The sequence below is a fragment of the Cucurbitaria berberidis genome (genome assembly GCF_010015615.1).
Source record: "Cucurbitaria berberidis CBS 394.84 unplaced genomic scaffold K460scaffold_1, whole genome shotgun sequence".
NCBI lineage: Eukaryota > Fungi > Ascomycota > Dothideomycetes > Pleosporales > Cucurbitariaceae > Cucurbitaria > Cucurbitaria berberidis.
Genome location: NW_024468935.1, coordinates 1,415,793 through 1,443,738, shown reverse-complemented (window position 1 = coordinate 1,443,738; position 27,946 = coordinate 1,415,793). Strand labels below are relative to the sequence as shown.

Below are 27,946 nucleotides of genomic sequence, written 5' to 3'. Positions count from 1 at the left end.
TCGACTTTTTGAAATGGACAACCGCAACTCACGTCGCCGTCAAACCTTGCCATGATGTGGTATAGAATCCGATAGCGACAAATAGTTTCCGGAGCCGCTCTTTTCACCATGTCTGACTTGCCTGCGCGACCCCCTGCGCCAGCTCCGCCACTCCCTTCAGGCTGGACGGAGCATAAAGCGCCTTCAGGTAAGTAGCTATAACTCTTGCTGCGTCTTTCGTGACGAAGCTCACAACTTGCAGGCCACACATACTTCTACAACAAGGAGACGAAGAAATCGACATACACGCGACCTACGGCCGAGGCACATCAATTTTCCCATCCTCACCCTCCAGCCGCATCTTCCTCACTTGGCGCAACGTCGGTTTACAACCAGCAGCAGCCCGCCCGAGATGGCTTCAATCCCCAGCGGCAGATGCAAGATCTCATATTTGCAAGCGCGCCGAAGCAGTTTGTGCAACCTGATAGAGCCCACCATAACTCAAGGGGTGGCCATCGTGGAGGCTTCCATCGAGGACAGAATAACTTCAACGACCGAAGGAGGCAACATGATGATAGACCCAAGCATCGTCACGATATACCGAACTGCGCACCATGGGTGTTGGTGAAGACTAAATTCGGGAGACGATTTGTGTGGAACAAGGACACGAACGAGAGCTTCTGGAAGTTCCCACCAAATGTGATGAAGGCTGTAGTCGAATTCGACCAAAAGGAGCGCGAAAGGAGGGAACGCAGGGAACGTGGCGAGCCAAGCGATGTCGAGGAGGAGGACGCTGCGATGGCGGAGATCGAGGCAGAACTCGCGGAAGCTGAAGAGGAGGTTGAGATTGTCGAGGTAGACGGCGAGCAAGGCATGGAGAATGATGAGGAGTATGAAGAGGTTGAAGTCACGGATGGTGAGGGCGAAGAAGGGAGTGCGCCAAAGCGACAACGGACAGAAGAGCCAGCCGGAGGTCAACCGCCTGAAGACGATGACCTGGCATGGCAATTGGCTCAAATGGAAGAGATGGAAGCGATGGAACAAGAAGGAGGCCATGACGAGGAATACTACGAGGATGAAGAACCTGCATTGACCGAAGACGACTGCAAGGCACTGTTCAAGGAATTGCTGGATGACACGCGGATAAGCCCCTTCACACCCTGGGACAAGATTCTTGAAGCTGGCGCATTATACGATGATGAGCGCTACAAAGCCCTACCAAATATGGTTGCGCGCAAAGACTGTTTCAACGAATGGGCGCGAGAGAAGTCCCAATACTTGAAGGCCGAGAAAGCCAGACAACAGAAGCGTGATCCACGAATCCCATATCTAGCTTTCCTTAGCACGCACGCCACGCCGAAGCTCTACTGGCCCGAGTTCCGTCGCAAGTTCAAGAAAGAAGCAGAAATGAAGGACACCAAGCTCTCCGACAAGGATAAGGAGACCTTGTATCGAGATCACATCAAGCGGCTCGGTATGAGGTCTTCAGAGCTCAAATCCGATCTTTCAGCCCTACTAAGAGCACAACCACTTGCCTTACTCAACCGCTCATCAACACTTGACACACTCCCCTCGCCTATCCTGACCGACTTGCGCTACATCTCCGTCCCACAATCGACTCGCGACTCACTCATCGAGACGTACATATCTACTTTGCCACCTGCACCGGAAGGCATGGTTTATTCGGCGGAGGAAGAAGCAGAGCGAGCGAAGAAATGGGCTGAGAGAGAGCGAAGGGAGAAAGCGCTTGCAGATCGTGAACAGAGAGTGAGAGAGGCGAAACGAAAGCAAGAGCGCGACCTGGCATATGGAAAGGGCAGATTACGCGAAGAAGAGGAAGAGATTGAACGGGCCATGAAGGTGGGCAAAGAAGGATTGAAAGGACATTTGAAGGAGTAAGATACCCAATAGTAGAGTCCCGTAAAGTCAGTCAAATCCACTAGATACTATACACATCACACAGAAGTTCCACCATTGAGTCACATGTGACGCAAACTCTGGCCGGTGCGTGAAGTGGACCGGGACTGGGACCATGTCAAATATGACTCTAAACGCAGCGATTACAGTCATGGGGTTTTGAGTACGACAATACCTAATATTCAGCTATTTAAGAAACTCGCTGCCCCTTTTCCTGCACTCTTTCTCAACGTACTGACCAGGTTATATCAACGATAGCAAACCAACTCCGAGCTGTCTAAGAATCCCGAGAATACCCTTAAAGACTTGAAGAAACCAAGGTACGTCATTGCACCTTCTAATTTGTGATGTTCAGAACTGCTGACGTTCCAGTGACAGACATGAACGCGCCAGTATCATCAAACATGGCCGCCCTAATACGCTTCAAAGAGGCGAATCCTACTGCGTGGGCTTTACTGGGTGTCATGTCTATGCTGGATGGCGAATCTATACCCGAGGAAATACTCACGACGGACGCGGAGGAGGTTGAGCTCGCTAACTACCCTCCTAATTTGGCGGTTTACCTCAAAGCTCGCAAGGAAGTTATGGAAGCTTTCCCTATCACTAGAGACGAGTTATCATCGAGTCTCCGTATCCGTTGTGATATCCAGGATATGGTACGCAATGCACTAGACGATGCTTCCTTCCGCGACGTCTTCAACGCTGCCACTCGTCTACAGCATGCGGTGTGGCCGTTCATAGACAGTGAAAATCTGAACAGAACCGATCGCTTTGAGACAGCGAAATGTTTCCAGCCGCATATTTCGCGACTGCGATCGGCACTAGAATCCCGAGGAGTAGGAAAATTGCAGCCGACACTCTTGCTTGCAGATTTGTTCAACGAGTCTAGCTGGTAAGAGACCTCAGGCATTATATTGCAAGGCTAATTTTATCTGTAGGACCTATCAACTCCAAGGAACGAGCGATGGACTCAGGCTAGGCGATGAGTATGCTGTTCTAGCGCAAGAGGTCGTCGAGACCAGTGAGAACAAACATGACGACGATTTCCGGAGCCAATTGCTGGCAGACAGTTACCGCTTCCAAGGCATAATTGGAAGTTATCAAAATACAGGAAAAGCCGTGCCATGCACGAAAAAGTGGGTGGACAGACTCTACGAGCGAATCGAAAAGTATCAGTCTAAGCAAGACATCGACACCATGCCCATAGCGTGGAACGAATATGGCCGAGCCCTGATGCGCTTACCTGACAAGAAAGAAGCAATGAGCTACTGGGAACGCGCAAGCATCTTCATCTCCGACAGAACAAAAGCCGGAGAACTTCCGTTCCCGTATCCATGGTTCCATCGTGCCCTTATAAATGCATTTGACGGGAAACAAGACCTTGCTGAAAGCATCATCTTGCCCATTCTCGAAGAAAGAGAAAATAAGTTGGGTAAGGACGATGTAGATACCTATGAGTAGGTCCATAGCTGCGCTAGAAAGGTAGCTACTAACTTGACTCAGAACTGGCATGATCCTTACGTGTATGGGCCATATTCGACGCGCCCAAGGACATTTGCACGCGTCGCACATGTTCAATAAACGCGCAGCATCAGTCGTCCCCAGCGCAACCGGTGAGAGCTCTTTGGCCTCGCTCACTGCGTACTACCGTCTTGCAGTCGACAAATTCGCCCTTGGGAAATTCAACCGTGCTCAGTAAGAAGGCCTGGTGTTATTAGGAATAAAAACTAACAGTTCATTGATAGTAAGCTTCTGCAGAAGGTACTCGACGGTGTAGGTGACGACTCCCACTTCAAAGCAATAGCTGCACGTGCAAATTGGAAGATGGGGCGCACAGTGGGGCGCGAAAGCGGTGACGACGATGAACAGGCCAAAATATTCCTGGACCAGGCGATGAAACTCCGTCATGAGCTTGTTCCGGACGATAAGAGGGAAGAAGAAAATTTGAAGGATATAGATTGGGATAGCTTGGTGTTCTACCTTTTCCGATGAACTTGTGGGAGATTGAGAGGGATAAAGTTGATTGAGTTCAACAGCTCAAGTGCTCAAGGGATGGTCCTAGACATGGCAAGTTCTGAAAAGTCTTTTTTCTTATAGATAGTCACATCATTCTTGCGGACCAATATGTCGAGAATCTCAAACTTGATCCCCTGTGAAGTCTACACAACATGAACTTAATTCGACATTCCGATTTGTACCCCCTAAATTTCTTGTGTGCAATGCATGTTTTGATTAGAGACGACAAGTATTGGTGTCTCGTTTGAAAGTACACGTGAGTTGGTGTGTTTATATGATCGAAAAATACTGTACATCATCAAATCAATTATACACTATAAAATAACTCTATAAAAAGTCCATATAGAGACATTCCCAGTCAAAAAAGCACTATGGCTTACAGCATGAAAGCAGCGAGAGCGACCACGGCCGCTACAAGCCCGCTTGCCTGCAGGCCACTAGCCGCACCAGTGAACTCAGGCGCCCCGTATCCAGTCTTCGTGGCAGAAGGCTTGACGTAACCAGTACCATAGCTGATCGTGGCGTTCGAGGCCGGATAGCCAGCAGAAGGCTGAACAGGCTTGATAGCTTTCTCGCCCGCAGGTGTCTCAACTGGCTTACTCGGCTTGTCACCACCATACGTGGGCTGACTGGGGTTGCTGGGCTTATCCTCGCCATAAACAGCGGAGGAGGGGTGCTGAGCGTAGTACTCATTCTCTGGAACCGGAACCTTGCTGAGCGTGATGATCTTGGTCTGGTAAACCTTCGTCGTCTGCGTAAGCGCGCTTGTTGTGATGGCGGGAACGGGACTTGTGAGCTTGCTGGTTTCCTCCGTGGGGTAATCCTTGCCACCGCACTTACTGCAGGGAACAGTCACAGTGACGGTCGTGGGACCTTTCCCACAACCTGTCTTGCACACCTTAGTAGTAACCTCGAAACCCGGGGGCGGGTTTACAGGGTAACCGGAGCTAGGAGTAGTGTATGGTGCAGGCGTGATGGAGGGCAAGTAGGTCACGACGTGTTTGGTAGTGACGGTTGTGTAGCCAGTCTCGCAGACATCCACGTAAGTGGTTGTATACGTCGTCGTAATGGTGGTCTTAGAGCCCTCGGGGTGTGAGTTGTAGCCATTGTCAGATGATGGCTTGCTTGTGACATCCGGGTGGATCGGGGATACGAGACTGAAGGATGGGAGGTAGTCGTAGTCATCGTGGGCCGACTTGCTTGGATGCGCTGGGTGATCGCCATAGACAGGAGCAGAGCTCTTCGAGTCGGAATAGACAGGATAGGCGAGCGTGGAGCTCTTAGGGGAGGCAGAGTAGGAAGCTGTCTCATACCCAACCTTGGCGCTGGAGGTAGTGCAGGGAGTGCTCTGAGCTGGGCTACCGTAGCTAGGGTACGAGTCATCGTAGACGGAGGTAGACGAAGGAAGATAACCTGTACCCGAGTAGACAGCAGTGCTGTTGGTCCCAATCGGGTAGTGCGGGACATATGAGCTAGCGGGGTAGACAACGCCAGATGAAGCCGTAGATGGACGAACGACGGGGCTTTCCATAGCTGATGAAGAAGGGTGCGCAACGGAAGTGCCTGACGACAAACTCACGGAAACAGAGTCCGAAGCGGAGGAAGAGCTGACGTATACCGAGCTAGATTGAACAACGCTGCTCGAGATGGAAACAGATTTGGAAACGTAGACCGAGGAGCTGGCCGGGGACACTGAGCTAGGAGAGACGCTGCTTGAAGCGTAGACAGAGCTGGAAACATAGACGGATGAGCTAGGAACAACGCTGCTTGAGGCGAGGACAGAGCCGGACGCGTAGATGGAGGAGCTGACGGGACTTGCTGAACTAGAGACGCGGACGCTGCTCGAAGCGAGGGTAGAGCTGGAGATGAGAACTGACGAGCTACGAGCTAGAGAGCTAGAGGCTTGGACGCTTGAGGAAGGACCTGGTGTGCTGGAGGCAACGAGGCTGGATGGCCGAATAGAGGTGCTAGAAGCATAGATGCTGGAAGATTGTGCGGGGGTGCTGGAAGCAAGGATGCTAGAGGAGCGAATGGATGAACTCGACGCAATAATGCTGGAGGAGCGAACGGATGAGCTCGAAGCAATTATGTTGGGCGATCGAACCGAGGAGCTGCTGGAGGGGGAGCGACTGACAGAAGAGCTACTGGTGGAGGAGCTGCGAACTGGAGTGCTGCTGGCAGAGCGGATGCTGCTGCTGGAGGCGCGAGTCGAAGAGGGAGCTACCGAGGAAGAGCTAGACACACTCTTCTTCTGGTAGGTCTTGAAAGAGCTAATGCGCCAGAACGCGTTCTCGAAATCCTTCGGGTTCTCAGCCACGTACTTCTTGCAAGAACTCATGCTACTAAGAGCGACGCCATTGGCATCCTTGTACTGAGGGCAAGTAGACTGAGAATAAACATTTCCAGCCCAATCTCCGCAGAAGTTGTTCGTGAAGATGAAGCGGTGGTCTTTGAAGCGCTTGTCGATGTCGCAGTCGCCCTCGAAGTTGGCAGCTGGCGTTCCGAACTCGCTGGTGTCGGGCGCGTTGCCTTTGCGAAGACTGGCAGGAATGGTGCTGCCACGGGGGAAGAACCATGTCTTGATAGCGTCGCTGTCCCACTCCATAGCGTAGATACCACCACCGTTCGCGTTGAAGCCTGCACCAAAGGAGTTGGTACGGGCATCGTTCACATCACAGCCTGATGCACCGGAAGCGCTGTCGAAAGCACAGTCCTTTAGGAGCTGATTGCCTGTCTGGCCGAGACCGTTCGTCTTACACTGAGTGTCGGTGTGCAAGACGTACTTGTTGACTGCGTTCTGATTTACGCCCTCGATTATGTCGATCTCGCCCTTGGCCTGAGAGTGGCATCGAGTCAGTGTTGTTCCCCACGTAGTCTATACATATCCTATGACTTACCGGCCATGGCTCCTGGCCGAGGGACCAGAAAGCCGGCCACATACCGCAGATGCTGGGCATGGCCTTGACATCGATGACGAAGAGACCGTGGTTGTAGTTCTTCTTGCCTTCAAGACGAACACTCTTTCGGCCCTTGTCACCACCGTCAGCGCTGTTCAGCTTCTCTGAAGAGTCGACTCCGAACAAGACATCGTCGCCAATTGTCTTGTATAGCTTCTTCGATGTGGCGGTGGCTTCATCAACGTAGTCGACGAAGCCATTGTTCAGTTCGTATGTTTCAAACTTGAATGCCTCAAGCCAGTTGGCTCCAGTATAGCTGTCCTGGATCTGGTACTTGGCAGCGAAAGCAGTATATGTTAGAGTAGATAGGACGGCGCCAACCCCAAGAAGGAGTGATGAGGAAGGCATTATAAAAAATTAGGTATACAAAGAGTGACTAGATTAAAATGATTGTGAAAAGCGAGTGTCTGTAGGATAGGATCTACGAGTCCGTGAACAAACTGGAGAAGTCGTTAAAGAGAGTAAAGCGAGCGCGACCGGCCAGCCTATCTACTTTATTGTCAAAACTCCTGACTCCTTCCACTCCGGTTGCTACTGCTTAGGGAAACGAAGCTGTGCCTGGCTAATGGCGGCCTGCAGCCGAAGGACGCAAGCCATGGATCGGTGTTGATCAATCCAAGCGACCCTCCTTGACCGGTTTCTGAAAGTACATAGATCCGCTGACTGTAGATGGGCAAGCTCGCAGCCACTTCTGCAGGTACACATGCATGACATCCCCTAAACTCGACTAGAAATTACCATAGTAAGGTTAGTACACGCTTAACCTTGAAGCCCATTCAGCCGTGCACGCGCCCTTTCAGTGCCTGAGTCGCTAAGTCATTCATCAGCGGCGCACAGCTGGTAAAAGCGCGCGTGGCTTTGGGCTGGGTGGGTTGATATACGGCTGTCTTGGTGTTGAGTGGTGCGATTATAGGCGGACGGGAGCGAGAGAAGGCGCTAAGCTATCGTGGCTGATCCGTCAGGGGTTGCGTGTTCCAGACCGATGTAGCAAGCCTCGCGAAGGCACCCTGGAAAAGGAACATTGAGAATGGAAACATGGCCCGAGGTCACGATGTGGAAATCATCTTTCGGTCCTTCTTGTTGGTACCGTCCGTATCGATCGGTCTCGGCAGGGTCTAAGGCTGAAGATTTAAGCTCTTGAAAAAGAACTGGAAGTATAGGAAGCGCTTGCGCCCCAAGAACAATCTGACTTCCAGATATCGAGTTCTGATGCTGTGATATCAATTTATATTGGAGTCCAGGCGCCCAGTAGGAGTGACAAGGGCGGAAGTTATCCAACAAGCGCTTATATGCAGATACGAGCTGTTGTTCTTTGATGAGTAGAGATTAAGACAGAAAGGGAAGGCCGTTAACCTGCCTGCCGCCTCTCTTCCAGATACCACATGATCAAGAATGCGAGTTTCTGCGTCGTATTGTCTGTGATAATGCGAAACCCCGACTTCTGCGGCGCAGAACGTGATTGCCAAGCGATCACCTCAGAAGGGGAAACAAAGTCGACGGCTTCCTTGCGACGATTCCAGGAGCTGCTGAAATGAAACCTAAGAAATATTGTCTTACCCCGGGATCACTCACCGGTCCTCATATGTAGCTACGGAAAACCACTTTCGAACTTGGAAGGTTCCGAAGGGAAGAAGAGGTGGCTTCGAAATCCCAGTCCCAGGTTTAGCGAGCAACACCATTTCTTATCTGGATGACATCCGAAAAAAGTAACAGTTGCCCGGGGTTAGTGACAGATGCGAATTCTCTGAGGTAGAATCCGCTTTCATGTGAGAAGCGAGGAGCGCCGCAATGCTAGAAGTGAGGGGACCCGGGAAGCATTAGTGCTAGCAACGATGTTGCTGACTAACCCATCATGATAAAGGCAGCTCACCACCAACAAGGAGACGCTATCAAGTAAACATTTTGAATCGATCAAAGCCAGACCTCCCTAATGTCGTCGTGGAGAGATCGCGTATTCTCACCATGCACAGAATGCGCTCCGTCTAGTGCAAGTCAAACTTCCCAATCAAGCAGTTCCCAAATCCATCGATCACCGCGCGGACAACGCATGTTCCCACGCCAGTCAGCCCCTACCCCTCCTACCTATTCAGGTAAGATTGAAGGCATCTGTCGATTATAGTTGGGTCATCCGAGGTCACGTTGCGCCATGCCGAGGAGCCTGATACTTCCCAACAAGGCAGATCTTTGCAACCATCAATCGCTGCAGTGCGAGTGCGACAGGGGAGCGGCACATGAACTTTCCCCTTCAAGCAATTTGTCTTGAACCATGGATAGCTGCAAAAGTTTTGCCCACCCTGTGCTCATGCACGACCCCCGCCATTTCATGCGGGTCGGGCCACTCAAACTTCCATATCAAGTAGTTTGCTGGCTACCATCGATCACAGTGATTGAAGGAGGTGACACTGCATATTGGTTCTCTTGGCTTGCAGCTGAATATACCGTATTAAGTATCTTTCTCATGGTATCGATAACAGCGCCACTGCGGCAAGTAGGGATCGGAAATGAAAGTGGTTACCGCTTTGGGAAGGTTTGCAAGAGTGTGGATTGTAGTGGAATTTTACCCTCGCGGAGTCTTACCCCTCGGAGTCTTACTCCCAATGGAGTCTTACTCTTCCACACCGGCATTATCGTAGAGACCTACACAACCAATTCTTTGCTCCATTTCAGTTTAAGTTGTCTGCCGGAGACGTATATACACCTAGATGAATTGAAAAGGGGTATCAACAATAATGCTACAATGTCCAGGCAACGAAGCAGTCCAACACCCCGCACTCCGCCCATCTTTCGGCCCTGTTCTTAGCCAACACAATGCAATTTCATTGTTTTGTGTCGCCGCGACCATTTTCAGCTTTCTTCTGGTCCCTTATTGATGTGATTAAATTAGATTTAGCATTGCAGTTTTTATCGGCTGGCAAATTTCGATCAGACATGCTCGAAGACCAACAAGTAGCACGACATGCGACAGGGACGTGGAACATATGGAAAGATGATTAGAGACGTGTAATGAATCAGTAACAATGCTTGAGCGATGCCAGAAAAGTATGAACACAACCGGAGAGACCTGTCGATTAGGAGTGAGGAAGCGTATCTGGAGAAGACCCGAACGTTGGCCTCATTTGCCTCTCTTGGGGAGTGGAGTATCTATCTGCTACACAATAAACTTGATCTTGTATCACACGAGCAACATGTGGACGCGAAGGCGAGAGGAACAGGCTCACAAGGCACTCGTAAATACTAAAATATAACACATTCACGTTACGATTGGAAATCTCATTTAGGTTGATTTGATTTGATTAGAGATAGTCCTAACAGCACAGTAACACTCGTTCAAATCACAAAAAGACATTTCATAACACAATGATACCATCAATGAGAGAACGCATAAGCACGAATCGCCGTAAAGGCTTGCGCAACAGAAGGGAAGTTTTTTGGAGGTAAGCCGCACGATAAGCTGCACGAAGAGTTATCCAGGACAAAAAGAAAAAGAAAGACTGTTCGGCGCTTCTACGCCTCCATCGAGCAAGCGCCACGTACGGGTATCAGACGAAAGAAACGCAACCCCTCCAGCCTGTAGTCGCCACACCGTGCCGACCCCATCCAGCGCCACGGACGCCAAAAGTAAAATTTCCAACCAGATCTGACGCCTTATGGGTAATTCGCTCGGGCTCACAATATCCCAATTTATTCCCGGTTATTTGCCCCAGTTTTCTGCCGCAGATGGTCTGTGAGCACAGAGAGATTGGTCCGAGCCTCGGGAATGTGCTCGACAATGTGCCTCAAATTGATCATCTGCAACTCTGACACCGCCTGGTTCTGGGATAGGTTAGAGCCGAGGATCTGAACGATGACGGGCGCGTCAATGTACGGCCCAAAAATCTCGAGTGCCTTCGGTGTTTGATGATGCGGTGGAGCGTTCGCAGGGAGCTGTGGCTGTTGGTGTCCGTTGTTCGCTGGCGCTTGAGCAAATGGATTGCCGTACTGTCCCGGAGAGAAGGTTGCGCCCACTGGTGAGAACTGCGGACCGTGAGGATTGGGGACTGGGGATGGACTGGGGCCATTCGTCGGAACAGTACTTCCAGTCTGAGCGGCCTGACCCGCGGTGGTTTCTTGTGCTGGGTAGCGCTCAAAATGCTGTGTTGCAGGCTTGACCTCAGGAAGCTTGGCAATGAGGGCGAGCAGCAACATATGCTCCTTGCGGGGCGTCTCGATAGTGCAATACTCGAGCATGTCGATAAAGGGCGGGAGATTGCTACCACCGGCCTCGATTGGAATGACGTAAAGGTCCCGCATGATATCGTTGCCCAAGTTGTCGATAGGAACCACACCCCAGCGCCCTCGTGAATGGAAGTAGTTGTATAGATGATCCATGATTGCACGTCCGTTTGAAGTGACGGGGCTAACCGCAAGGATCGCCACCTCGTGACTTTCCGTGTGTCCTATGCCCCGAATGTAGTCGTCTCCCTTGGCGCTTTCTATCCGACCTTGAACAGATAGTGCGTTAGTCAGTAGCTTCTCCCACGGGACGACCTGGCTGAAATCGCCACCGGCGACGAAACGAGCGACAGCGTCGAACGATTCCATGGACTGCATGCTAATGGATCCTTGCCAGCAGACAGTCGGATCCGACGAGTATCCTGACATCTCCACGTCATTGTCTTCGTCTTTGAGTAGTCGATCCACATCTGCATCATCAACAGGAGCCTGTGGTTTGTCGTGCATGTGCATGGAGCTTTGACGACGCTGTATAAACGCTTGCTGATCATGCTGTGGCGATCGGACTTTATCAAATACCGAATTGATATCGAAGTTGGTCGATGGCCGCCTCGTACTATCTGTTTGCACCTCGGATGTATCCAATGAGAGTGGGCCGCGTGCTGCATCTGCCGGAGTCTCTGATGGGCGAGTGCCAATGGGTGATTGCATTGCTGTTTCGTCCACGCTTTCTCGTTCACGTAGGTTGGGCTGCTTGAACTCGTGGTTATCGGCAGTGTCGTCGCCCACGAGTTCCTCACCTTTGTGTGTTTTGCGCATACGAGGTCCAGCTTCCTCAGTCAAAATCATCTGCTTCTCAGCCGCTTCTCTCATAACAGCATATTCACGCTGTTTGTCCTCGCTCGCCATCTCTTCAGCCTCCATGCCCACGAATTCTTGTGCCTTCAGGCTACCAGACAGTAGCTGATCTATGAGAACTGTATTCTTCTTGACGTTGAACATGATGGTACGCAGCTTGGCAAAGTAGGGCGAATCCGCCCCAGTGGGCTCGCCATATTGCCTAAAAGCGGCGTGGCTGATTTGGAGAGTCATCCGTGTTGCGAGAGATTTGGCTGTCTCTCCATCTGGGATGCGGTAGCCCCTCGCATCCGAAGCAGTTTTGATCAACGGCGTGAGAGTCTCTCGAAGCTTTTCCGCAAGGGCTTTCTGATTCTGAGGTAGAGCATCAATGTCCTCACCTGGCGCGCTTTGCGAGGTGGCTTTGGGCTCTTGGTGGCTGGATTTTCTGCGCTTCTTGCTTGCATTGGCCTTCTCCGTGGTTGGCTCATGGCGGCGCTTCTCGCCTGACGGAGACTGTGGCTGGCTCTTGTTGCCCTGTTGTAACGTAGAGTCAGCGTGATTCGAATTCGAAGCAGAAACAAGACGTACCTTTGTGTCAGTATGACCGTTCGACGTATCCTGAGTCGGCACGGAGGCAGGGGCGGGAGTGGGAGTCGACGCTTGAACGGGAGCTGGATCTGCTTGTGAGGGTGTAGCTGATTGCTGTGGTGTCGTTGCCTTTTCAGAAGTGCCTTCCTGCTTAATGTCGCTGGGGCGAGCCTTTGGCTTGGAGCCCTTCTTGCGGGCCCAGGGCTTCTCCCCCCGCGCCATGGCGGCGAGCAGCTCTTGATGCTGTTCTGGCTTGCATTTTTCACAATAGTAGTCTTTGCCCTCCCAAAAGTCGCCCTCGGGCAAGCCTAAGCATTTGTTATGTTGCCAGGCCGTGCAACTGTCACAGCAGATCATTTGCCGTCCACGGATGTCGCGCTGGTCGCCACAAACGCAGCGAATGATGGCATCCTCCTCCTCTTCTTGCTCTTCTTCCTCCTCTTCCTGCTCCACTTCTTGCTCAACAGACTGCGTTGACTGGGCACGCGCAGCCTGGCCCTTGGGTTGACCCTTTGTGCTTCCCTGTGCTTTCTTCTCGGGCTTTGGCTGCGTCTTGGGCTTTGGAGCTGGTGAGGGCTCTTCAAGGGTATCTTGGTTCTTCGTGTGGTGGCCTTTATTGGCGCGACCGGAGCGGCGTATTTCTTCTGTGGTGGCAGAGTCAGCATCAATGCCAGGCTGGACGACTGCGGTGCGCCGATCGCTATCATGAGGGGGTGCGCATCGCAACGAGTGGCGCGTCTTGGTGGTGTCTGCTTACCGGACATGGTGTTGGACACGAGGTAGATGGGCTCAATATGCAACCACGTATGTAGCTTATGCTATATGCGCAACAAGATTCAAAAAACGTCTCTACAGAAGGCTCTAAGCCTGACCCGCGCGTTGCAGTGCGGGCAAACGGACGAGCCGTAGACACCAGCTTCTAACTAGGTAACAAGCGCAAAGAATACACCTGCCAGGTGGCCCGAAGCAGAAGACGCAATGTGTTGTGCGACTGCCCGGTTCTCGGTCGCAGCTTCCTCTTGCGCGATGTGCCTTCCAAGCGAGAACTGCCACCACGCGATGAGTGGATGCGGCGGACAAGGCGTCTTTGACGAAAGAAACTCTTCTACAAGTGCGCGCAGCAGTGCACGTGGGCTGGTGAGAGAGTGAAAGGTGGCGGCGTGGGTAGTGAAAGTCGCGAAGTGTCGTGTGGTGTTGACGGAACAAGTGAGGAGGAGGTGGAGCTTGGGCCGACAGTCTTGCCGACGCCTTGGCTGCCGTAATCTTGGCCACTCTTGCCCAGGTGGACCCTTTGCGCATCCAGGTCTACTAGGTGTAAAGCTACTGTCCTGCCAGTCCAAACGTCATTCTGTTTCTTCACGACAACACGGTTGAATGACAAAGCACGAAAGGTTTCTGGACATCTCGGGACATCTCTACCGTTCGGACACACCCCAACATCAACATGGCGGACGCACGAGCTATGCTGCGCCAGCAGCGAGCAGCACGGCAACAAGCACAAAAGCCCCAGAAGCAGTCGGCGGCCCCTGCAGCAGTACCCACATCGAAGAAGAGGAAGGCAGCAGACGAACATGCAGAGGAGAGGAAAAGGACGCGAACAGAGGCAGATGCTGGTGTTCCTGCAGGCTTCTTCGATGATGGAGCTGCGAAAGATGACGAGATGCCCACCGAACATGCGCACACAGACCAGGAAAGCAAGCAGGTACCAGATACACAAACAGCAGAGCCGACACAGACGAATGGTCCATCACTTGACCCTTCAGCCGAAGCAGAACTGGACGCCTTTATGAACGAAATGAATCGAGAGAAGCCCGCGCAACCTCACCCTGCCACATACTCAGGCGCCGTCATAGAAGCTGCCCCAATGACAGTCGCTGAGATTGCCGCACAAGCACGAGAAGAGCTGAGCGCACAACGAGCCAAGCGGGACGAAGAAATGGAAGGCGAGAAGGAGGATGCTGCACGAGCATTGGAAGACGAGTTCGAGGAGATGGAGGGGCTGGAAGAGCGCGTCAAGAAGCTTCGGGAACAGAGGGAAGCGTTACGATTGAAGCATGTTCAACCGGCAGATGCAGAGGACATTGTGCTGGACCCTCCACTGCCTGCTGATGGTGGCGAAAGCGAGTCTGAGGACGAGGATGAGGACTGGGACGACTGGAGGTTTCGTCCAGCTTAAAGGTTATGAGCATCTTGCGGTTAGCAAGTTTGTTCGAGCTCGCATTATACCATATGTACTACTACTACTACTACTACTACTACTACTACTACCGTGATACCCGGTTAGGCGTTAACAAAATAGCTATAGACTGCGATCTAGCTTGAATCTAGCAGGCTACTAGTCCTTGCAAGTAAATAAATGTATTAGAATGCCATGATCCTTCCGATGTCAGGCTTGGCTCTTCCCATAACATATGCTCAAGGTGCTGTCCCTACGGCGCTGCTTATTTACAAGGGTTACGTCTTTAATGCTGGTAGCGCCAAGGAATCAGCGTCATTGGCGCATCGGTGAGGGAAACGTGAACGCTTTCAGGCACAGATGAGACCAGTCTCAATACCCCTCTCACCACCCATACCTCGACTCTGACACGTGCTCCTGCAACTACTCAATTCCCCCTAACGCCCATCTTCTCTGCGCACTCGGACAACATTCTCTGTCGGCCAGCACACGACAGCCTTGCCCCACAATGTCACGGCGGCCCAACCCTGCCGCTGATCGCGCGGAACAGAATCGCACGACGCTCAAGAATCTAGTAAAGCTCGAGGGCAACAAGACATGCGCCGACTGCAAGAGGAACAAACGTAGGCTGTCTAGAAGCAAAAACTAATACTGCCTTCTGACATGCACCACAGACCCAAGATGGGCCAGTTGGAACCTAGGCATCTTTATATGCATTCGATGCTCTGGCATACACCGCGGCATGGGGACACATATTAGCAAAGTCAAATCTGTCGACCTTGACTCCTGGACCGATGAACAACTCCAGAGCGTATTGAAATGGGGCAACGCCAGGGCGAACAAGTACTGGGAAGCGAAGCTGGCACCAGGCCACGTACCGTCCGAGGTGAAGATCGAGAACTTTATACGCACCAAGTACGAGTCGAAGCGATGGGTCATGGATGGGCCTATACCTGACCCCTCCACCCTAGAGGCGGACGATGATGATATGGTGAGTGGTAATGATATGCACGAGGAGAGCAGACGCTAACAACGGGGGTAGCCATTGAAGAAGGTGCAAGAAAAGGTTCAACTCGAGCGGTCCACATCGCAACGGCTTGCTGGAAGCTCCGGTCGACTTCCTCCTCCTCAGGCGCAGCCGCAGCCTGCGATCGATCTATTTGGTGACGAGCCCGCCCCCCCACGACCGAGCACCGGACCTCCCGCAGGAGCGCGAGCGCCTCCAAAGGCAGAAGCCCTTCCGCCAAAACAAACAAAGGCAGGCGACTCGTTACTGGGCTTGGACTTCATGGGTGGTGGAGCATCTTCTGCGCAACCGGCCCGGCCCTCGAGCACAGGTCCTGCCGCTGCCGCACCATCAAGACCGGATTTGAAGCAGTCAATTCTGTCACTATATGCTTCGAAACCAGCAGCACCGCCACAACCACAACAGCATGCGCGTCAAGAGTCTTTTGGTGGTCTTGGTTCCCCTCAGGCGCAAACATCGCCTCAACAGTCAGCGTTCGGCGGAATGAACGATGCCTTTAGTAGCCTGTCTTTCAGCGCAGCGCCGGCACCCAAGCCTTCTCCATTTTCTGGTCTCGATAGCTTCTCGAGTGCCAAGTCGCCGCCCTCCACTTCTTCATCAAACATGTTCGGTGGTGGAGGCAATTTCTTCGACTCCAAACCAAAGTCACCTCCCCAGGCTCAGGCACAGAGCCGAACGATGAGCCCTTCCAGTGCCTTAGGCGACTTTGGCGCTTTTAACTCGCCTGCACCATCGAAGCCCGCACCCCAGGCCTCCGGTATGAACGATCTCCTCGATCTATCTATGCCCTCTGCGCCTGCGCCCGCGCCGAGAGTTTCCTCACCGCCCGTAGCATCCCCACCGAATAACTCGGCTTTCAACCTCTCCTCTCCCGTCGCACCGTCGGTACCCAAGGCAAACCATGCTCCTGCAACCGTGAATTATGGAGGATTCTCGAACATGGATGCGTGGGGAGGTAACGACGTTTGGGCATCATCTGCTCCAAGCCAGCCAGCAACTAATACAACTGCATCACATACGCAGGCCAAGAGCCCGGGCTGGGGTGCACCGCAAGTAGCGCAGGATGATGATTTCGGTGGATGGAGCAGCGCTGCGCCTAGCACGACGACGAATACGACCACAACAACTCACACAAGCTCCACACAAAACAAGCCTGCAGGTGGATTTGGCGGCGGGAGTGATGATTTGTTTTCCAACGTATGGCAGTGAGCGGCTGACAGACAGTCAAAGTGTGAGCATGGCTATTTGAATAGATATTCATAGAAAGAACAACTGTACGTGCACTAGACAAGCCGGAGACAGGGTGATTACTCGGACCGCTGGTGTGAAGATGAGACTTGTATACAAATATGTCCATAGGTCGCTAATTCGAAGAATGACAAAATGCTCAAAATATTCGTACTCCAAGCGCCGTGCTCAATAATCAATGCGTTCGAAACCCTATACTTTACTTGTCCATATACACACACCAAAGCATGAACTCCCAGCAATGATCCCAGTCTCAGCTACAGCGTAGTACTTCCCCATTCCTCCATATCCATATTTCCCTACCCAACCCATCCCACACACCTTCATCACTTAGAATATAAGATGCCATATCCAATACAGCACCACAACAGCGGCCACTATTATCCCCGCGAGCTTCAATATCGCAACCTTGTTGCCCGACTGCGCCATGCGCGTTAACCGCGACGCGCTGCCTTTGAGCGTGGTGCCAAAGGAGGAGAACGTCTCGCTCGTGCTGTCGATGACATTATGGTCTCGCGCGTTGTCGTAGATGTCGATTGTTACGCCGCGGAGAGCGGAGACTTTGGATGCGAGTTCGTCGAGGCGCGAGTTGTTCTGTCTGATCTATTTGTTAGGGAACGTATTCTGGTGTTTGTGCATTATACGTGTAGGGAAATGTGCGTGAGTGAGGTGGGGGACATGGGAGAGGGGTGCATACTGTTCGCGCTCGTAGGATTGTGACATTATTGCGCCAGAGATGAAGGAGGTTCCTGGGAGTCGCGGAGGGTTGGTTTCGTGGACAGGGAGGGTCCAATATGCTAGGACAGTATTGGTGAGACCTTAGTGAAGGCTGTAATCGTTCGTGAACTTTGTAGCGTCTGGAAGTTGGGTGTTCTGAGATATCGAAGTATGGCTTCCTGAAACGCGGATCGCAAGTGACGTTGCGCTCCCAAAGAGTCCCCAGCCGAATAGGGTTTAGTGCATGAGGCTAATTGATGTGGGGAGAAACTGCAGGCAAGTGTGGATACCTGACAACCCACTATCACTATCCTCTTCAACAGTTGCCTGCTTTTTCAAGTAGATCTGTGGCTCATCGGTTTGCATTCTATACGTCAGCGCTTTTAGTCGATTTGTTAAATTGCGTTGATCCCCTTAGTGGTTCACACTTGCAACGTCGCTGCCTTCTCACAGTCTCCTTAGACACACCCCAGATCCCGTGGCCATAGCGGTATGGTTGTTGAAAACGTTTCGTACTATCAGGCATCGGCCACAGCCTTCGCACGACTGGCCGGTGAAGACCATGGCCCCCAACTGGCCCCAATCGCCCCCCACGGCTTCCTCTTGGCCATGTTTTGCGATACAAATGCCGTGAACCCCGAGCTGTGCGTGCACTCTTGAACAGCAAACTACTATCGGCCTGGCCATTAAATTGGTCTTGCACTTGTTCTCATCCACTTCTACTGTAGCTTAGGCTCATCAAGTCACTTGCGCAACGCATCTGAATGCCCTGGCATACGAGAACATGGGCATGGGGCGTGTTTCAGCGAGGACACAACACCCCAACTCGTGTCAGCGGTCGCTCCCACCCAAAGCAACGGATCTGAATGGGGGGCCAAAACATTGCCGCAATCGATCTTACGTCGACACTCAATAACTCAAACTCGAGGCTGTGCAAGATTCAGTGCCACGTTATCACCCCCAATTGTCCCCTATGTCGCTCAAGCGGTTTTATTGCGTTCAATTTTTTTTTACGCAATATGGGAAGTGACATAATATCCTACTAGCTTTGGGACTCTTCCGAACAGTTCTAGTGTATCGCGTTTGAGCATACGATGCCACATCGCACTAAGCAGCAGATGACGGTTCAGGCTATATTACCCTAGAAATATCCCAACCCCAGGGATCCTCTTCCCTACGGATTTCGCCAACTTAGGATTAGTGTAGGAGGCGAAGTCTTACACTGAAGCGTACTCAGTCACAACCCATCATTTGTCCCTGGGCAGTGCACTTGTGTGATGCCTCATGTAGTTGCATGCAACATTGCTGCATATGGCGCGGACACGAATAGAAAGAATATAAAGGATCGGGCTTGGTATTGTCTTAGTGTAAGAAGTGGACAATTTCTCACTACTTTGCTCCAGTCTGTCGGACCCAAAAGCAGACCAGTTTCATTGCTTCACTTTGTCCGGAGACAGTCGACATGGCATTCCTTCGTGCCCTGTCCTTACTTTACTTATTCACTTTCATCAGCCTTACTACCGCAGTTACCCCTCTTCAACCTTCAATACGGATTCGCAATGCACCTGGAACGGACAGTTCAGATACCTATCTTTCTGTCAAACATGGCCTAGCTGCTGCTAGCCTTACCAAACGTAAGGGATTCAAAGCCCAGTTACCTCTGGAAAAGAGCTGGAATGGCGCTACATTGCTATCTATGTAAGTGTTTTCAGGGACGATGGTATGACGACACTTGAAAGTAGCTAACGAAAATGAGCTAGACAACTAACTCAAGACATTCCGCAAAACCGTCAGAACAAAAGCTTGGAAGTTCGCGCTGGCATCGAAATCACCTGCATGACTTGCTACGTCCGTGGGCTTGCCACTGCTGAACTTACCATCGGTGAGAAGTTCAATGCTAGCCAAGCCTTAGCTGCAACAACAAGCTCTGTTCGCGACAATGTCAACAACTTTACTATGACGTTTGAAGATTACCTTGCAAACTACACAGGCCAAGTCTTGCGGAAGTTTGGAGACGGCTTCGACTGGGCGGACTTGGAGTTTCCGACTTTTCCGTTCACATTCGATCTAGATGTCCCCGAGATACCCGAGTGCAAAATCCAAATTCAGTTCGACGGCATGGAGTTATACATGGAACTCAATACCTTTCTCAACGTTGGGGCCACGTACGAGATCAACCTATATGCAACACAGACTCCCATTGGCATAAAGGTTGGGCCGATCCTTCAGCTCGGCGTTGTGCTCTCGGTCGACTTAATCTTGACCGTCGATGGCGCAATTGACATTAGCAGCGGGTTCCACATCAAGCTTGATGATGGAGTTGCAATGGATATTACGCTATTCGGTGATAAAGTCTCAAGCATGATCTTGTAAGCCATACAATTTTCTGTTTCGATACCGCGTGACTGATGTGACCTTTGATAGTAACGGCGGACAATTTGAGTTTTTGCCTGTAACTGTGAAGAGCGCCGGTGTGGCCATCTCAGCAGTCCTCCGCGTTGGCGTTCATTGCGGCATTGAAGTGACTTCGCCGAAGACACCAAGCTTACAAGCGCTTGGCCCACAATTAGGCCTTCCTAAAGTTACCGCCGGTATTGAGGTAGCGGTCTTCGCCCACGTTGCGGAGTTCATCACTAATGTAACCTACAACCCCAAAGATAAGGATTGCGCATTGATAGCCATTCAAGAGTATAATTTCGCTTTGGGTGCAGTAGCTGGTGCAACGGTTCTAGTCGACGCACCGGCAATAGAGAATATGACATGGGGTCCAGTTATCGAAGCATCGACAGCTATCTTCACAACTACACTTGCGGAGGTATGCGCCAGTCAAGGTACGACAACAACTACGCCTGCCAGTGTAACAGCTGTGCCACAGAGACGAAAAGATCTTACTACGACGACTATCAGCACTGTCATTAGCACGAGTGGTGTCCGTTGCATGCTTACAGGCGTAGCGAACTGCCCGGCATCTGCGCAATCCACCACCAAAACCAAGTTCACCAAGACACTCGTGACGGCTGTCCCCTCCGGTGTGAAAGCCACGTTTCCTGAATCGATACTGAGCAGCGTTCAGAGCACCATTCGGTTTGGTACACGCGCTAAAACCATCAAAGCTACTTCCGGAAGCCCTACTGCATACACTGCACCGCCAACATCGACTGACGACGTCCTTGAATCGGGCTCTGGTTTGCCGGGTGGTCAACTTCACGGCGTTCGTAAGCAAATGGTTGTAGGTGTCAGTGTTGGACTGGGAGTGCCAGTGCTACTCGCCCTTATTGGGGCAATTTTGTAAGCATATCGTTTCCTCTTAGACAATCGAGTTATACATTACTGACGAATTAGGATCTACCGGCGGCGTAATAAGGAATATGATGCGGTAACGACCACTATTCCTGTCATGGTCGCCGATCCTTACATCGGAAATAACGACGATGCCACAGAGTTGAAGAAGCCGGGCGTCGAGTCCACTGAGATAAGGTCGTACTGACTGTCACAAAAGGTTGCTTTTGATGATAATGGTGTAGTACTGTTGATGGCATTGTGTTCTCAATTGAGTTTGCTCTTATCTTCTACCTCCGCCAACCTAACTGTTGGTAATGCAGTCTTTTCTCTTACGTCTCATTCATTACAACTGTTAGAAAAATGGAGTGTATTTGCCTTCTTGCATCCCTCATTGCAAGTGTTCAGCTACCTGGTCTCGTTCCTCGTTGTTATGGGCGATCTTCTTTATCGGACTACTCTCGGCTACGCCAGTCGCCAAATCCATCTATTGTTCAACCCCATAACATATTACGGAGATACCACACTCCTGTTTCTGTGAGTTGGCAAATGCTTCCGTCGGGGTGGTGTTCAAAGGCGCAGAAGGGACTCGTCCTCACAAGATCCGGGGCTATCGATCCGTCGGCAGCTCACATGTCTGCGGCTACTCCCACCCCTAGGATACTGTTCGAGAATGGGACATGAATGTGTCACACTCAAGTGTCAAGCCGAAAGATATATATACCCTTAGCTGTCCGACCTGGCGATCATAGTCTGCGTCATCCTCTTACTCAACCTTCGTTTCACTCGATTGTTGTGGTGTTGGGAGCAACAATGAGCCACGAGTATGCAGCCCATGGGTGGTAGGGGAAATGAAAGTCTTCGAGATACTTTCACTCTGTAGGGCTTATTGTCCCTACGAAGGATTTCAGTGGAGTTGTTGATGAAGCAGACGCTTCGGGCAAACACGGAGAGCAAAAGATAGTGAGCGGTAGGAAAGAGGTGGCAGAAGTATCTGCTTCCATATGAGACGGATTCTTAAGGAACAGAAATGCGCATGCGCATGGAGTGGAGGAAATGAGAGGCAGTGAGGAGTGTTGATGCAGCGTCGGAGCTACACAGTGAACATGATATATTGGGCTCATGGACGTATAGGAGGAACTTCATCCTGAACGACCGTTATACAAGGATAACTACAGCTTGAAGTCTCAGATAACTTCCGCGAGCAGAAAGTGTTTTCTACTTTCACCAACCTACCAACTTCGCGGCCGTTTGCTACCGCCGTTGCCAGGGCGGCCGCCCCGCCAGTATATATCCCCGCCCTCGCCCTCGCCCTCTCCCACCCCCCATCACACCCTGATCCCCCCAGTTACACTCAATCTTGCACTCACATTGATCACTCAATGGCTCGACTCGTGTCACCTGCTACCAAAACCCTCGCTATCGTCAATCCGGTCTCGAAAATTCCGCGACCAGTACCGATCCAGTCGGCTTCTTCAAGGACATTCGTCAACGTCGCTCGGGGAGCACGTAGACACCTACCGACACAGTCGGCATCTTCAAGGACACCGTTGAGCGCCTCTATGGCGCTTCGACACCCGCCAGCACGATTAATGCCGGCCTCTTCAAGGACAACTCCGAGGACCACCTCAGTGACTGATGTGGTTTCTCGATTCCCGCCCGCGCTTCTGGCGCCTGCGGTCTCTTCAAGGACAAACTCAGGCCTCCGTTATCGAGCGCCTCGAGACCTCTCAATCCAGTCGCGCACTCAAGCTAACATGATACAGACTCCCCAGATAAAGCATACTCGAATCCCCGCTCCGACAACCACCGCAGTTCAGAAAGCCCGCTCGCAAATCTTGATACGAAGGCCGACTGTGATATTCCGGCCACAAACACACTCAACGGATGAAGCGCCTCTCCCTTCCGTGCCTTCTTCAGAGGTCGTCCACAGCTCCGAGGAGCCCGACCAACCCGAGGAGGCGACACCTAATGAGGACATCATTTCGTATGAGGATGTATCGGACGCAAGTGATTACAACAGCGAGGACGAAAACACTTCCTTGTTGTTCAATGACAACAGCTTTGATGACTCTATCGACCCCGAGCAGCAAACAGTCAGGTTCAACCTGTTTGAGCGCAGGCTAGTTGCATATAAACGCTTGGGTAAGGAACGTAGAATCGCTCAACATCCATGGTTCGTTGGCCTCGCTCGTTGCCCAGGATACATCGGCGATACTATCAATAAACCACGCGTTCGTCCGCCGAGGAAGCTGCTGCCTCGCGCTCTACAGCAAAACCAGCTTCACTGTAAGACACCTTTATAACGATAGGAAAATGGGTTGCTCACAGTTATGTAGCTCACTATAACGCTCCGAACGCCCCTGCTACTTCGCAGCTGCCGTACTTGGTGTGGCCATTGGTCAAGCGCGCGGGTAAATATATGCATTACTACTAGGTCATGAGTATTTGAACTTACAAGATATTAGTCGTGCCGGCTCGGTCTACGGTAGCGACTCCAAAGGTCGTGTCTTCAGCAATCCCAGTGCCAATCGCTAGATCTACTCGGACTACGAAGAGGAAGATTGCAAAAGTCAACATCCTGAAGAACGTGTCGGCAGCTTCCAGCAAGGCACTGACCAAGACGGATACTTTCAAAGCCTTGGTTGTTGGCGAATCTCAACCCTCACCGTCGAGCCGCCAGTCGACGACTGCCAGTAAGCCAACTGCTACCCGCGACACTGAAGCGTCGAAGCTCTCTGGCCGCGCTGGTCCTTCGCCAGCACGTCGTGGTCTTCCAGTCAGATCGGTTGCTCTCAGATCGAATATTGCTCGTGTGCCATCATCGAAGCCTCGTAAGCGACAGCCCGGTAGACCAGCCTTGAAGTCGAGTCTTCGCCAGGCGGACTCCGACCGCCAAGTACCGGGTGTTCACTTCTTCGAAGGACCTCTAAGGCCACGCTTTTACGATCTCAAGACGCCGGCAACGGACTCCGCACTCGACCTTGATGATGAGTGGACTCCGTTGGAGCTTGCTCGGAAGTACCCCAAGAGCTCACAAGCCAAAGGCATGGTCATGTTTGAGCCAACCAGCCGAGGAACGCTTACCTTGAAGCTCCGGACTCTGCTACGTTATAAGAGCGTCCGGGAGTATGAAGAGCGACGTAGAGAGGAGGTACTGACGACAGGCAAGCGACCAGAGCTCGGCCAGCTAGAATACGGTAATGCAGATTACAAGATTGCGCTCCAGGCTACTGATGTCATCACTTCATACGACATTGGAACGCTGCAAGCCCCAAGCGCGATCGGCAAGAAGGGCATACCGACGAGCACCTACAACCCGGTCAACGGACCGTTGCTGGTGTTTGGTGCTTTCAAAGAGCCGTTCACGGATGTGATTATTCCTGCGGAGACAGCCAAGGCATACAAGAAACCCATTTGCTGGCCAGCTACTGCCTCGGATGCCCGATGGAAGAAGTTCGACAAGCAGCATTTACGTTCCCTCCAGGCGGCCGAGCTCGAAGGATGAGGTGCCACATCCAAAGACAGTACCCATGACACGGATCCGACCAAGACACGATTATACTGGACAATCTCCAAGCAGTATGAGCTCCTGTTGCAGGACAGTCGTGTAGCGCAGTGGGATTTTGGTACTACTCGCAGCCACGACACTACTTTCACTCACTTTGGTAATGTATTGCCTTCCTATACTGTATGCGGTAACTAGCTTTATCATAGGTTTTAAAGTTACGAATAAAGTCGGGGCGTCCTTAACGACAGGGCGGGGCGAGTGGTGGGACCCCGCACTCATCGATATCTCTAACAACAACGAAATGGGCTGGTGGAAGATGCGACGATCACGCAGAGTCAAGACATGGTAGGAAGGGGTACGGCGGATTCGTTATGGTGGCTTACATATGGGTTGGAGCTAGGGGGTTGAATCAATTGTATATAGCTCCATCGGGGCCAATCTCATCATGTCCCCTTTCACTGTAATACAACGTTCAAGGTACCGGGACCCTGTTACCAATCTAGGTCGTCTGTGGCTTTTTGCATACCGATAATTTCGCGATTACTACTACACTGTCATTTCTCTCTCGTTTGATCTATACAAGCTGGATAATACGGCCAAAAGTTGATAAAGTCGCATCTCGGCGACCGGTGGCTTGACGTCTTTCGGATACCAAGCCCACGTGTTGGAATGAGGCTCTTCAAAAGCTCCGTCTTGGTGATAACCCCGACTCCAGGCTCGCCTCCGAGGACCTGCATATCGCTCGCGGAAGCCGCACGTGAGTCGTTTATTGGACAACTGTTATCTGGGGGATTAGACACCTTGGGCAAGTCCACGGCGCTAGGCTTGAAGAGGCATGTGGGTGCAAGCGCCAAGATGGTTGCCAAGACAGTAAAGCATACCGGGGCGGAGACGACCGCTCTCACTTCAGCGCATAAGAAGTCAGTGATTAGCCGCGTGACACTATGCAGTCTGTCTGTTATCTTCGTGTCAATTGCCATCCTCTCACTCGCTCATTGAGTGAACGAGCACGGAAAAAGCGAGGATGAAGTTCTCCGCATCCCTCGTCGCACTCTCGGCGCTTACTGCAGCATCTTACGCCGAGGACGCGCTCTATAGCAAGCGACTAGCGAAGCGCGGTCTTGATGCTCAAGGGAACTTCAACATCTGTATGTTTATGCGTGTCAATATCCCAGATTTCATTCGGCTCACGTGACACAGCCTTCTTCCACGTCAACGATGTCCACGCCCATCTTGATGAGTTTTCCTCTTCGGGCACCGACTGCACCCGACCAGAGCGAGGATGCTATGGTGGCTACGCCCGCATCAAGACTGTCATCGAGGAGCAGCGGCCCAAGTACAACGACAGCCTTTGGCTGAATGTGGGCGATGAATTCCAGGGCACGCTATTCTACTCGTACTATGGCGGCGAGAAGATCGCCGAGACTCTCAATCAGTTGAACTTCTCTGCTATGACGCTTGGCAACCATGAGTTCGACGCCGGCGATGAGAAGCTAGGCCAATTCTTGGAGAACCTGACGTTTCCAATCATTAGCGCCAATGTACATTCACAGAATGAAAAAGTCAATAAGAGTGTCAAGCCTTATCATATCTTCCAGGAGTATGGCTTGGCGCTGATCGGCGTTACGACAGCTGATACAGCAGGCATCAGCAATCCTGATGACTCTACTACCTTTTCTGACGTGGTCGAGGTAAGTTTGAAATCGAACATTCGACCTTTCGGTATGATCGCCTAACGTGTGGAATAGGCCGTCCAAGGTGCCATCGATGAGATCAAATCTACCACAAACATTACCAGGATTGCAGCTATTACCCACATTGGTTACGACAAGGATCAAGAGCTAGCAGAGTCTGTCAGCGGTCTTCAGCTTATCATGGGCGGTCACAGCCATACTCTTATCGGCGACATGAAGGATGCAAAGGGCAAATATCCTACCATCGTCAAGAACAAGGACGGCGACGAGGTCTTCATTGTCACGGCCTACCGCTGGGGCGAATACGTCGGCTACATCGACGTAACATACGATCCTCAAGGCAAGATCCTCGCTTACCACGGCGCTCCTGTCCACATCACCAATACCACCAAGCAAAACCCCGATCTTCAGACTCAGATCAAAGCATGGCGAGGTCCGTTTGAAAAGTTCGCTGCTGAAGTCCTTGGTACCAGTCAGGTCGAGCTCGACCAGACTACCTGCCAGCAGAAGGAGTGCTTGCTTGGAGATTTCATGGCTGATGCTATGTTTGCCTACCGCAAGAACCTCACCCAGGACGTTGATTTTGCCATTATCAACGCTGGCGGTATTCGCGCTACAATTGATGAGGGTGACATCACCCGCGGTGAAGTTTTGACCTCTTTCCCCTTTGGAAATGCTATTGTTCAGATATCTATCACTGGCAAGGCACTGTGGGAAGTCCTCGAGGGCATCGTGACCCGCGTTAATATTGCCAATGGCAAAGCAGTCACATCTTTCTTCCAGGTCAGCAAAGGCATCAAGATCGAATACAACCCTGAGCTCAACAACGGCTCAAAGCTCGTTGCTGTAACCATTGGCGACAAACCCCTCAACAATGACACAAAATACAACGTCGTCACTCTCGATTTCATTGCTAGTGGAGGAGACAACTTCTTCACTCCTACGACCGACTTCGTCAGCCTCGACACGCAGGCTGATGTGCTTGTACAGTACGTTCGTGCACAATCACCGGTCAAAGCCACCCTTGATGGTCGCATTTCTGTAGTCAACCGTCAGAGGGAGGGTACACCTGGATCCGGCAATAGCACAAGCAACGGTACTTCTCCGACTTCGAGCGGTAAACCTCCCGCGCAGACTGGTGCGGCGGCCCGCGCTAGCACTGGAATTATGTACGCTAGCATCTTCGGCATCCTTGCGGGCATCCTGATGCTGTGAGCAATATGAGTCTACATGTGTAATCATATCGGACGGCGTGAAAAATAAAATGATGAGTCTACAATATTTATCGTCAAGTGCGTTCATCCCAGTCGCAGTCTTACCGCACTGAACCTCTGTTGAAATTGGCGATTGATTGCATTTTCAACATGGCTAAACCGTGAACTAGGCTCTCAGCCTGAGGGTCATAATTACATCCTACACACAATGTTCAGCGATATTTTGTTCATCTAACCATGTTGCATATTCGATACAATGTCTTTATGATGCCGTTGTTTCGCCGCCTCCTCTTTGGCAAACAACCAGAGACAAAGCCGGATTGTTTCTCCTCCCACAAAGGCCAGCGAACCTTCATCATCCTCCGTACCACGCAAGCAGTGACTAGACCGCTAGACATAAAGATCCCCGAGTGTTTTAGACACGCATTTTCGATCATTTTCTTGTTTTCGAGCTAGTTTCTGCACACCCGACGTCGCACTTATCGTGTAGCACACTCGTAGAAACGACCCAAGTGTGTTCCACGTAGGATTCTGCATACCCTTGTTAGATAAATCACGACATGCATCGTAA

At 51.6% G+C, this 27,946-nt stretch overlaps 11 protein-coding genes across 11 annotated transcripts; 7 read left to right on the top strand and 4 right to left on the bottom strand.

The window, feature by feature from the left end:
• Positions 1-50: 50 nt before the first annotated feature.
• K460DRAFT_381946 (uncharacterized protein) lies at positions 51-2,088 on the top strand. Its single transcript, XM_040935384.1, has 2 exons — positions 51-187; positions 242-2,088. The coding sequence occupies exons 1-2, from the start codon at positions 109-111 to the stop codon at positions 1,876-1,878; spliced, it is 1,716 nt and encodes a 571-aa protein (XP_040792678.1). The 5' UTR covers positions 51-108; the 3' UTR covers positions 1,879-2,088.
• Positions 2,089-2,300: 212 nt separating this feature from the next.
• Positions 2,301-4,244, top strand: K460DRAFT_422532 (uncharacterized protein; the record flags this gene model as incomplete). Its single annotated transcript, XM_040938177.1, has 4 exons — positions 2,301-2,788; positions 2,835-3,353; positions 3,400-3,591; positions 3,642-4,244. The coding sequence occupies 4 exons, from the start codon at positions 2,301-2,303 to the stop codon at positions 3,886-3,888; spliced, it is 1,446 nt and encodes a 481-aa protein (XP_040792677.1). The 3' UTR covers positions 3,889-4,244.
• On the bottom strand, positions 4,089-7,308 carry K460DRAFT_10749 (glycoside hydrolase family 16 protein). Its single transcript, XM_040926532.1, has 2 exons — positions 6,810-7,308; positions 4,089-6,748 (listed from the first exon to the last, which is right to left on the bottom strand). Exons 1-2 carry the CDS (start codon positions 7,215-7,217, stop codon positions 4,289-4,291), a joined length of 2,868 nt encoding a protein of 955 aa, XP_040792676.1. The 5' UTR covers positions 7,218-7,308; the 3' UTR covers positions 4,089-4,288.
• On the bottom strand, positions 7,309-8,548 carry K460DRAFT_422530 (uncharacterized protein; the record flags this gene model as incomplete). The annotated part of the gene is made up of 3 exons (XM_040938176.1): positions 7,309-8,179; positions 8,223-8,407; positions 8,442-8,548. 3 exons carry the CDS (start codon positions 8,546-8,548, stop codon positions 7,806-7,808), a joined length of 666 nt encoding a protein of 221 aa, XP_040792675.1. The 3' UTR covers positions 7,309-7,805.
• Positions 8,549-10,146: 1,598 nt separating this feature from the next.
• K460DRAFT_300823 (uncharacterized protein) lies at positions 10,147-13,706 on the bottom strand. Its single transcript, XM_040929846.1, has 3 exons — positions 13,267-13,706; positions 12,510-13,153; positions 10,147-12,455 (listed from the first exon to the last, which is right to left on the bottom strand). The coding sequence occupies exons 1-3, from the start codon at positions 13,271-13,273 to the stop codon at positions 10,551-10,553; spliced, it is 2,556 nt and encodes an 851-aa protein (XP_040792674.1). The 5' UTR covers positions 13,274-13,706; the 3' UTR covers positions 10,147-10,550.
• A 104-nt stretch (positions 13,707-13,810) lies between these two features.
• On the top strand, positions 13,811-14,891 carry K460DRAFT_360959 (uncharacterized protein). Its single transcript, XM_040932372.1, has one exon. It carries the CDS (start codon positions 13,954-13,956, stop codon positions 14,683-14,685), a length of 732 nt encoding a protein of 243 aa, XP_040792673.1. The 5' UTR covers positions 13,811-13,953; the 3' UTR covers positions 14,686-14,891.
• A 302-nt stretch (positions 14,892-15,193) lies between these two features.
• Positions 15,194-16,921, top strand: K460DRAFT_271736 (ArfGap-domain-containing protein; the record flags this gene model as incomplete). The annotated part of the gene is made up of 3 exons (XM_040927751.1): positions 15,194-15,308; positions 15,360-15,676; positions 15,728-16,921. The coding sequence occupies 3 exons, from the start codon at positions 15,194-15,196 to the stop codon at positions 16,919-16,921; spliced, it is 1,626 nt and encodes a 541-aa protein (XP_040792672.1).
• Positions 16,922-17,290: 369 nt separating this feature from the next.
• On the bottom strand, positions 17,291-17,683 carry K460DRAFT_372467 (uncharacterized protein; the record flags this gene model as incomplete). The annotated part of the gene is made up of 2 exons (XM_040934511.1): positions 17,291-17,558; positions 17,658-17,683. The coding sequence occupies 2 exons, from the start codon at positions 17,681-17,683 to the stop codon at positions 17,291-17,293; spliced, it is 294 nt and encodes a 97-aa protein (XP_040792671.1).
• A 1,456-nt stretch (positions 17,684-19,139) lies between these two features.
• Positions 19,140-21,164, top strand: K460DRAFT_271349 (uncharacterized protein; the record flags this gene model as incomplete). The annotated part of the gene is made up of 4 exons (XM_040927715.1): positions 19,140-19,375; positions 19,438-20,046; positions 20,102-20,965; positions 21,020-21,164. 4 exons carry the CDS (start codon positions 19,140-19,142, stop codon positions 21,162-21,164), a joined length of 1,854 nt encoding a protein of 617 aa, XP_040792670.1.
• A 1,174-nt stretch (positions 21,165-22,338) lies between these two features.
• K460DRAFT_411873 (uncharacterized protein) lies at positions 22,339-24,537 on the top strand (the record flags this gene model as incomplete). The annotated part of the gene is made up of 3 exons (XM_040937501.1): positions 22,339-23,245; positions 23,296-23,370; positions 23,425-24,537. 3 exons carry the CDS (start codon positions 22,339-22,341, stop codon positions 24,462-24,464), a joined length of 2,022 nt encoding a protein of 673 aa, XP_040792669.1. The 3' UTR covers positions 24,465-24,537.
• Positions 24,538-25,401: 864 nt separating this feature from the next.
• Positions 25,402-27,774, top strand: K460DRAFT_300814 (5`-nucleotidase protein-like protein). Its single transcript, XM_040929845.1, has 3 exons — positions 25,402-25,615; positions 25,668-26,158; positions 26,216-27,774. Exons 1-3 carry the CDS (start codon positions 25,492-25,494, stop codon positions 27,374-27,376), a joined length of 1,776 nt encoding a protein of 591 aa, XP_040792668.1. The 5' UTR covers positions 25,402-25,491; the 3' UTR covers positions 27,377-27,774.
• The last annotated feature ends 172 nt before the right edge of the window (positions 27,775-27,946 follow it).

Excerpts from the sequence above, each read along its gene's own strand:
- K460DRAFT_381946 (XM_040935384.1), top strand. The coding sequence starts at position 109 with ATGTCTGACTTGCCTGCGCGACCCCCTGCGCCAGCTCCGCCACTCCCT. Across the intron at positions 188-241 it reads GGAGCATAAAGCGCCTTCAG|GCCACACATACTTCTACAAC; the intron begins GTAAGTAGCTAT and ends CACAACTTGCAG.
- K460DRAFT_10749 (XM_040926532.1), bottom strand. The coding sequence starts at position 7,217 with ATGCCTTCCTCATCACTCCTTCTTGGGGTTGGCGCCGTCCTATCTACT. Across the intron at positions 6,749-6,809 it reads TCGGCCAGGAGCCATGGCCG|GCCAAGGGCGAGATCGACAT; the intron begins GTAAGTCATAGG and ends TGCCACTCTCAG.
- K460DRAFT_300823 (XM_040929846.1), bottom strand. Across the intron at positions 12,456-12,509 it reads ACGGTCATACTGACACAAAG|GGCAACAAGAGCCAGCCACA; the intron begins GTACGTCTTGTT and ends ACGTTACAACAG.
- K460DRAFT_360959 (XM_040932372.1), top strand. The coding sequence starts at position 13,954 with ATGGCGGACGCACGAGCTATGCTGCGCCAGCAGCGAGCAGCACGGCAA.
- K460DRAFT_300814 (XM_040929845.1), top strand. The coding sequence starts at position 25,492 with ATGAAGTTCTCCGCATCCCTCGTCGCACTCTCGGCGCTTACTGCAGCA. Across the intron at positions 25,616-25,667 it reads TCAAGGGAACTTCAACATCT|CCTTCTTCCACGTCAACGAT; the intron begins GTATGTTTATGC and ends CACGTGACACAG. Across the intron at positions 26,159-26,215 it reads CCTTTTCTGACGTGGTCGAG|GCCGTCCAAGGTGCCATCGA; the intron begins GTAAGTTTGAAA and ends CGTGTGGAATAG.